This window comes from Corylus avellana, chromosome ca9 (assembly GCF_901000735.1).
Source record: "Corylus avellana chromosome ca9, CavTom2PMs-1.0".
Taxonomy (NCBI): Eukaryota; Viridiplantae; Streptophyta; class Magnoliopsida; order Fagales; family Betulaceae; genus Corylus; species Corylus avellana.
The window spans coordinates 3390237-3400225 of NC_081549.1; the positions used below are offsets into that span (position 1 = coordinate 3390237).

General features: G+C 35.7%; 1 protein-coding gene and 1 pseudogene across 1 annotated transcript; both read right to left on the reverse strand.

The window, feature by feature from the left end:
* Positions 1-263: 263 nt before the first annotated feature.
* LOC132161960 (uncharacterized) lies at positions 264-1668 on the reverse strand (annotated as a pseudogene).
* Positions 1669-1836: 168 nt separating this feature from the next.
* On the reverse strand, positions 1837-4769 carry LOC132161587 (uncharacterized). The gene is made up of 2 exons (XM_059571741.1): positions 4082-4769; positions 1837-3149 (listed from the first exon to the last, which is right to left on the reverse strand). Exons 1-2 carry the CDS (start codon positions 4229-4231, stop codon positions 2508-2510), a joined length of 792 nt encoding a protein of 263 aa, XP_059427724.1. The 5' UTR covers positions 4232-4769; the 3' UTR covers positions 1837-2507.
* Positions 4770-9989: the final 5220 nt, after the last annotated feature.

The following is a 9989-nucleotide window of genomic DNA, read 5'->3' on the forward strand; positions in this document are numbered from 1 at the left end:
GTAGATCTGCATGTCCATCCTGGACCATCCAGGTCCATGGGGTTCCATTTATTTCCTTTTGCTTTACTGTATGCATCTAAAATAAGTCGGAGTGAATGTATCTTAATACCTTTATTTATGTAATGTTTATGAGATAAACATGAATATTGTTAACTGTGTCGTCCATATGCTCTAAGTTTAGACATTGCAAATGAGAAATGATTGGCGTAAAATGGCGATGTGGTAGGAACAACTGATATTATTGGTTCCAAAATTATTGACAAAGGAGATGGATTCATCAATCCATTGGAACAAAAATGGTTTTATTGAAATTCCTATAAAATAAGCCAAGCCACGGATGATCGATCAAGCTAGGCTTTTAATTTTACATATTCCCCACTCTTCCAATCCTCAGATAAATAGGAAACTTCACAACCTTCTGCTCTTTTCCATCTTCATTCCAAGCACGCTTAAAATCCTCAACCACATCATCGCTCAAAAGCTCCACACCCTTCTCCTTCGCTGTTTGATATGCTGACCACGATCTTAAGTAAATAAAATACTGATCTAAATCCATCAATTTTTCAGCTACAAACTGACATGGCCCAGTGTGATCAACTCCATCCACCGGCTCAAACGGAAAATGGATGCTCCTATACTTGTCGTCCACTAATTTACGCGCCGGCTACCAATAGGGTTCTACAGTAATACCATAAAAGGGTTTGAAGACTGAGTCGACCGAGTCATTGACTTCTGGCACGGTGTAGCACCATGCAGCTATGACACCATGAGGTTTTTTGAGTACCCATTTCACTTGTTGGTAGAAATTAGGGAGATCGAACCAGTGGAAGGCCTGAGCAATCGTCACAACATCCACACTTGATTGAGAATCAACTTTGCTTCCAAGCTCGGCTATAGACATGGTGGGAGGGATTTGCTGGTATGTTATATTGGGTAGCTCTGGAGCAAAAGACAGCTGCTTTGGGCTTGTATCTGTGGCTATCACATTCTTGTAGATCCCAGCTAGCTGCAAATCAAGTTGACAAATGCTGATCAATAATTTCTCAGGGTAATTTGGGCTGGTTGCATCTGCTCCCAAAATTATAGGCATGATATATCATATACCAAAGACCTGATGTTTCAGTGATGATAGAAGTGCCTTTGCCTAATATCCCATATTCAGAAAAAGGCTGCAACTTTTAAGAAGAGGAAAGGGAAAAAGAAAACTCACAGATTGAGCAGCCTGACCGCTTCCAGTGCCGACGTCCCACGCAAGGTCTTGACCGGATGTCTTGGAAGCAATGAATTCAAACAATTCTGGAGGGTAACTAGGCTGACCCTCCGCGTAATTCTCCGCCTGTTTAATGAACAATTCTGCCATCTCTCCCTCTCTCCTCTCTGTCTCTTGTTTTCAGGTTGGATCTATTCAACTTTGGCTAGAAAAAAATTTGAAGATAACAGCCCACGTGATGTGAATGAGACCCACGTTGCCAAATCTCTCAACTTTACGGGAAGGTTCAACCGAGGAAGGTTCATGGGTGTAATTCTCATATTTTAATCCAGAGCACCAAAATATGTAGTTTGGCGGAAAGTTCGAGAAAATAAATTCCGAATCATATGATTTCAAATTATTATGTTCTAATCACAATGCTTCACTAGCTAGTATTTTTAGGCATCTTAATAGGTTAGCCAAAAACTCTACATTGATCTACACCAGTGAACCCACCATTTCCTCGGCCTGATTCAATCGTACTTTTTTATGAGATGGGTTTTTCAGCACGCATTAGAGGTAGTAGCCAAAATCAAATTTAGTGACTACTTATGGTCTCTTTGGATTATTTGAAGAGAGGCAGGTCCAACTTGGTCTGCCTCACTAGTTATTGCAGAACATAAGCACGTCATGGGTGACAGAGAAAGAGGCTTCGTAATCACAACGGCACGCCAAGTTGTTTTGTAGCTACACATCCACCGATCATCTAAAAATTCTTCTTATCCAAACGGCAAGCTCAAGAGGATGTAATTCACGCGTTAGAGTTTGATGGTGATAAGGTGAGTGATATTTGTAAGTGATATAGTAGGTGAGGGGGAGGAAGTATGTCAGTATGTGTAGTGGGTTGGGTGGCGGAAGAGGTTGATGACGCCGTTGATAAGGGAAGGTGGTATGCTATTCTATTTCTCGCCACACAGAATGTACAACAGGTGTTTGATATAAATACATAGAGAGGAAAGTGATGTGCTGCAATGAATATGAAAGCAGAAAAGGGAGAGTTAATTTACTGCTGATACAAACATCAAGCGCAACCTCTCATTGCTCTGTAAACAAAATAGCAATTTTAACAATGATATTCAATATCCATCAGTTAAACTTCTAATCAATAGGATTCAACAGCAGAATTCCATTATATAAAATGGCAATGTGATCAAAATAATTGACAGGGGAAATGGACTCAATACTCCTTTGGAACAAAATGGTTTAGTTCAGTTCCCTATGAAACGATCCACAGTTGCTCTAAGCTAGTCTTTTGATTTTAGATATTCCCCACTCTTCCAATCCTCAAATAAACTGGAAACTTCACAACCTTCTGGTCTTGTCCATCTTCAATCCAAGCCCGCTTAAAATCCTCAATCAAATCATCGCTCAAAAGCTCAACACCCTTCTCCCTAGCCGTTTGATACGCTGACCACGATCTTATGTAAGTAAAATACTGATCTAAATCCATCAATTTTTTGGCTATAAACTGAAATGGCCCGGTGTGATCAACTCCATCCACGGGCTCAAATGGGAAATGGATGCTACTATACTTGTCCACCGCTAATTTACGTGTCGGCTCCCAATAGGGTTCTACTGCAGCTTTATAAAAGGGTTGAAAGACTGACTCGACCGAGTCATTAACTTTTGGCACGGTGTAGCACCATGCAGCTATGACACCATGGGGTTTTTTGAGTACCCATTTCACTTGTTGGTAGAAATTAGGGAGGTCGAACCAGTGGAGGGCCGCAGCAATAGTCACAACATCAATGCTTGATTCAGCTGCAACATTGTGTTCCAGCTCGGCTATAGACATGGTGGGAGGGGTGTGTTTGTATGTTATATTGGGTAGCCTTGGCGCCAATGAGAGTTGTTTTGGGCTTGTATCTGTGGCTATCACATTCTTGTACATCCCAGCTAGCTGCAAATATGGTTAAAATGGAATTAGTTGTCTCCAGTCGAAATCAATGAGCAATGACAACACTTTAATTATACGAAGGTATAGATGGAGGCATTTACTTCACGAATCCTAATGCTTGCAATTAGTTGTTCAAATTGCATTTAGTTTGGACAACCTCGTAAGAGGAGATGCGGAACCCACCTGCCCCAAGTAGGTGATCCCCTACACCCTACACTGCTCGGGCAAGTAAGTCCGCCACGGGTGAAACCATGCTGGAACTTGGGGGTAGTCCAAACCCTATACAAATTCTCTCCCACCTAAAATTTTAGTTATGTACCTAGGTTCCACACTCTAGGCTGTTTGGATAAGTGGGCATTGCAACCCCCTCTCTATAGAGAGGATCAACAGGGTGTTAAGAAAAGACACGATCCACAAAATGTTGATCTTACTATGAAGTCAATCCTATCTACACATGATTCAAGGGATGTGTCTTCCTCATATGTCTATATTATTGAGAAATATCAAAAGACATATTCAAGAAATAAACATTTCTCTTGTTTTCTTTGTTATGTGTTGATCTTATTTATCTTTCCACAATCTTTGAGTCGTTACATGAGATTACCTAAATTGCATATAATTCAAACCGCAAATTGTAGGGCATCCATATTCCTTACAATATAATTACACAATTAAACCAGTAATGCTGCAATATATTTTTTCTATTAAGTTAGTTTTACTCTCCCAATATAGTTTTATATTTTGGGGCATGATTTGAGACTCTTAAACTCCATATACATTCATGTTGCCTAATCCCAATAGGACCCCAAATTCCATAACTACGATGTTGTATTAGTAAATGCATTGGCGGCTAAAGTGAATTTGGCCTGAATTGAATATCCCATTTCCCATATACAACAAGAAGTTGCAATTTCTAAGAGGAAAGGAAAACTCACAGATCGAGCAGCCTGACCATTTCCGGTGCCGACGTCCCACGCAAGGTCTTGAGAGGGTGTCTTGGAAGCAATGAACTCAAACAATTCTGGAGGGTAACATGGCCGGCCCTCCGCGTAATTCTCCGCCTGCTTAATGAACAATTCTGCCATCTCTTCCCTCTCCCTCTCTCTGTCTTTCTCGCAAGTTTTCAGTTTTGATCTATTAAACTTTGGCTACCATTTATAGAGAGAAAAAGGTTGAAGATAATAGGCCATGTGATTTAATAGACCCACCTCACCGGCAGGTCTAACTGGGGAAGGATCACGTATACGAATTTTGTATTAGACAGTGAAATTGAAGCACCAATTTTTTTTTACCAAAATAGCTATTTTGGTGAGCCTAATTGTAGAGTCCACCAACCTAAATAGATAAGCCTAACACAGGTGAGCTCACAATTCCTTTGGCCTGATTCCAGGCAATCATCCTTTTTTATGAGATGGGTTTTCAACAGGCATCAGAGGGTGTAGCCAAATTCCAATTTGGAGACAACTTGTGTTCTCTTTGGATTATTTGAAGAGAGGCAGGTCCAAGTTGGTGTGCCCTCACTAGTTACTGCAGAATATAAGCACGTCATGGGTGACAGAGAAAGATGCTTCGTAATCACAACGGTACGCCAAGTTGTTTTTGTAGCTACACACATCGCCAGCAAGCTGAAATTCTTGACATGTACCCATTGCGCCTGCCAGAGGATGTATAATTCTCGCGATTTGGGTTTGATGGTGATAAGGTGAGTGAGGTTTGTAAGTGGTATAATAGCTGAGGGGAAGGAATTTTGTGCGGTGGGTTAGGTAGTGGAAGAGGCTGACAACGCCACGCCATTGATAGGGAAAGGTCAAGGTGGATTGCTTGTCGATTATGGCTTTGAAACCATATAGCATAATGGTTTGCTAATGTATCTCTCACCACACAAAATGTACAACAGGTGTTTGGTACAACTACAAAGAGAAGAGAGTCATGTGCAAACAGTGCAATGAACATGAGAACAGAAAAGGAGAGTTAATCTACAGCTGATATAAACTCTCATTGATTTGAAAACAAGATTGCAATTTTAACAATAATATTCAGTACCCATCAGTAAAACTTGTAATCAAGAGCATTCAACAGCAGAATTCCATTATATAAAATGGCAATGTGATAAACACAATTGACAAGGGAAATGGACTCATCACTGCTTTGAACTTTTCAGGTCCAAAATATGCACATTTAGGTTACATCTCCTTCGTCTTTCCTCATATTTAGAATATTGTCAATGTCTCCTCAAACTATCAAAATATTGTCAATATCCTCCTCCAAGGCTTTTTGTCAATGTCTCCTCAAACTATCAAAATATTGTCAATATCCTCCTCCAAGGCTAACAAAAAGTCCACATATAACCCTCTCATAACCGATCACTAACCGCCTATAACCGCTTTTGTTATAGGCGGTTAAAAATCTCTGCCTACCCTTATATATATATATATATATATATATATATATATATATATACCAAAAAGACGTTTTGGGTTTTGGGTTTAGGCAGGGTTTACATGCCTCATCTTTTTTTTTTTCTTTTCTCATCTCATTTGTTTTACAATCAAAGGAAGGAAAAGGATTTCCAAAGATACCCCAAAAAAAGAAAGACTTATGAATTTCTTTTATATGATGTTTTTCTTAGTTTGTCATTGCCACGGAAAATAATAATAATAATAATAATAATAATAATAATAATAATTGTTATGATTCATGAAAAAAAAAGTTTAATAAGTCAGGCTAAAAAAAAGTTTAATAAGTCAGGCTAAAAAAAAGCCCAAAAATAGGTCCAAGAAGTCAAAAATAGGCCCAAAAGGTCCATATTAAAAAAGCGGTTATGTAATGCAGTTTTAGCTTTAAATAATGATAACTAGCGGTTATTTTAAAACAATTACCATTATTTTAAAGCAATTACCATTTAAAGCAGAGTGGTTGCAATTATTAAAATAGGATAACCGCTTAAGGCAATTACGGTTACGATTAAAAACAATAACAGTTAACCATAACCACATCTACCATCCTACCTCCGGTCTAAGTGGCGGACATCATTACACTGTCCTTTTTTTGAAGTTTTTGGTTTTGACAACCATTGCCGACCGACAACTCCAGCCTACCTGAATAAAATTCATCAATGTTGAAATATATGTAAAATATAAAATACTAAAATATGAAAGAGAAATAAAAAGAAAGAGTGGAAGCGGAGAGAGACGTTTGGGCTACATCTTATATATTCATTATATCAAATAATATTACATAACTCTCTATTTATAAAGAGACAATGAGTAGTGATAAAAAAATCTCTAAAGTAGACCTAAACTAATTTAGTAAGAGAATAAACCTTACAAGGAAATATAATAACGGAGAATAAAAATATTCTAACATAAAGGGAAATAATTTATTAAGAAAAATATTAATAAACCTAATTTAAAAAATATGAAATATTCCAAACAGTCAAACTGGCCGAAATAGATATCATTTTCTGTATTGAATTCAATTAACTGGTTTGAGCCCATTAAAATAATCTCTTGAAGTTTGCTAAAGTAATAAAGTTTAGCAATATGTGCGCTTAGGAATTCATGTTCTGCTCCAATTTAGGACCGGATCTTGTGCCTGAGTTTATTGCAAAATTGTTGTTGAGATTTTCTTTCTCATTGGAATTTACCATTTTGTATGACAAAACCTCAAGCATTTAATTAGAAAATAATTTTTAAATTTTAAGAAATTATATATATATATATAGAGTGAGAGAGAGAGAGAGAGAGAGAGAGAGAGAGAGAGAGAGTGTCTTGATCTGTAATTATTATAATGTACTGTCGGTATATATGTAAATTGATCAAAAAAGAAACAAAAGCTTCTCCTTAAATATTTTTGTTTTGCATGCATTGATAGATTTGTAAGATTTTCGTACCATTTCTTTCCAAAAGAATAAGAATAATAGTACTAAAAATTCTAAAAGAGCTAGAACATATTCCAGCCACTTGATTCACATTTCATTGATGTAGAAGTTTCATGAATGGTACGTAATTCTTTTCTATGTTTATTAAAAAAAATATTTTTGTTTTTATTTTCTGTTGTTGAAATAAAAACATTAACAAAACAATTCAAAACATAAAACATTCTTAAAAACACAAAAAAAAAAACAAAAAAACAAAAAAAACAAAAAAAAACAAAATCTTATCCTTTTCTTGAAGTTTGCTAAAGTACCTTCATGAAGAAAAAAGGGAAAAGCATGAAATACCAAATCTTATCCTTTAGTTTTAAGGCACCACTTTTGCATTATTAATTAAGTAAAAGAAAATCCCATGCATGTTTCAGCGAATTCCTACTTTTGGGAAAAACAATAAAAGACGTTGTTCTCGGAAACTTTCTCCAGAATATTGTTTGACGTACTCTGCTAGTTTGGTGGCCTGCAGGATTGATGCTTCATCGATTATAAAGAAATAGTTTTAATCGCAAAAGAGCTAATTAATACCAAACTTGCTATCTCAATAAAGGTACTAGCTTGCGTATTACGTATAAAATTCTTTACTTTAATAAAGGGTAAAAGAATCTATTGGCTTCATCAAACTCCCTATGTAACATAAAAAATCGTTAATTTTAATAAAAGTGTAGATTTGTTGACATGTCCGCACAAGAGAAGGGAGGAGAATTTGAACTAGTGACCTTTACTTAATTAGGCATGGTCTCAGCCGATTGAGCTACCTCTAAGAAATAAAATTGTAGATTTGATTGCAAGCAATTGTTCTTTATAAATTTATTGTTTGAAGATAATATTGTAATTTTGCAACGACTATAGCCAAAATTCGTATTGAGAGATCATTTTGATATAACGGCATACCAATTATCATTATGAAACCTCGGGAATTTATTTCATATATGATCAAATATCATAGACAGTCGTCAAATGATTTGGGGTGGCCAAGGCCACCACCTAGGTGCTTGAGGGGTGGCTAAGCACTTCTTTTAGTCTTGAGGGGTGGTGCAACCACGTCCCTCAACTCCTCTCTTTATTTTATGGTTTTTTTTTTTTTTTTTTTTTGGGGGGGGGGTCTACTTTTTACTTGTCCATCTGACAGCTTCAATTAACTTAGGAGAATTTGAACATTTTAGGTCCAAAATATGTTATAGGTTACATGCGCCATTTCCGTCCATTTTAAGGTTAACAACTAATTATGGAGAGGTTCTTTTGATACGAAATTGTAATATGAGGGTCATAAGTGGTAGCTTGGGGGTGTAAATGTAAAAAGGGTGTTAGTTTTATATTTTTTCCATATTTTTAAAAGGTTAATTTTGTCTTTCCTCAAATTTAGAATCTTAGATGATGGCCTTGTTAGCGTATAGGAGAATGAAATTACATGGTAATTTGTCTAATTCTTAACCTAAGTTGATTTGAATAATCTAATTGTGAAATACTGATGGAATGACCTATTTGTACGTGTAAAGTAGGGCCTTCCTGTACCGGGCCTATGGAGAGCCCTATAATTCACAAGTAGGGCTTGCTTTGGCCAGACATATGGGCTATGGCAGGCCCTAGATATCCGGACCTTAATATAAATATTTAATAATGATATTGATTACAATGTAATAAGTATAATGATCATAAATAATTTAAAATAAGAATATTAACTATAAAATAAATATATAATTATTATAAATTATCAATTATCAATTATAAATTATGATACATATTTATATTAATTATAATAAATATTTAATGATAATCACATTTACATATATTATTATTATTATTATTACATATTTATATTTTATATTACAAATAATATATTGTAATTATTATGATTATTATAAATTTTTTTAAAAAAATAGGTAATGCTAATAATTATTATCAAATTTCTAATAAAATATTAGGAAAATGCAAAACCAATCCATGTGTGGTCACACGGAATTGCAATAAGCTCTCTATGGTATAAGAATGTGGTGAGAACTGATCAATGTGGCATGCAAAAATTATAAATAGTTCCCTGCAGTCAACTTTTGTCTAATTTTTTACATAAACCATAAAATGTCACATAATTATGACACGTGTCATCCATAATAAAAAGTACAAAAACAAAAAAAAAAGGTTGGAAGATGAGGCGGCTCAACCATCTGAGAGGGTAGCTGAACAACTCCTAAATCACTAAAAGCCTGTTTGGAATTGCGTTTGAGGAGCCTCAAATTGCTTTTAACACTAAAAAATCCTGTTTGAAAAAATAATAAAAAAAAAAAAACTCGTTTGGTAAACAAATTAAAAGCACTTTCAATGGTCTAAAAAGCCTAAAAATAACAAAAACGCATTTTTGGTAAAAGTTTAAAAATGAAACTTTTGCCAAAACACTCTTTTTGACTTAAAAACTCTATTTCTCAAATGTAATTTTATACCTACATACTCTAAAAGTACGTGGCTCGCACACACGCTTAGGCTGGCCTTTGACGGGCCACTACCTCCTACCATATATTAAAGTTTTTAAAAAGCTAATAATAGTTCGGTGCATTGACCTATAAGTCTTACTCGTTCATGATGGGACACATTAATTTTAACCATTGTTCTACATACTTCACTAGTATGTGTATGCAGTGCAATAAACAAATTTTGCTTCGATGCTTATCAAATAATCCCTCGTTTACGTGTATCACGTTTAACTCCAATTGTCTGAATTAGAACGAAAGGCATAATTATCTTTTTACCCTCATCAGGAAAAGATGAACTCAACGAACAATGCATTTCTAGGATGGAACCATTAACCACATGCAGCACGCACTTTTACAAAAGTATCCTCGATACTTGGCTTCACACAGTGATAAAATCATAAACTAGGAACATTTTATCGGACCAAAAAAAAAGAGGAGGTTTATACC

Bases quoted from the DNA above. Each gene is read 5' to 3' on its own strand.
- LOC132161587 (XM_059571741.1), bottom strand. From the start codon at position 4,231: ATGGCAGAATTGTTCATTAAGCAGGCGGAGAATTACGCGGAGGGCCGG. The intron at 3,150-4,081 runs GTGAGTTTTCCT...CCATATTTGCAG, and splicing joins ATGGTCAGGCTGCTCGATCT to CTAGCTGGGATGTACAAGAA.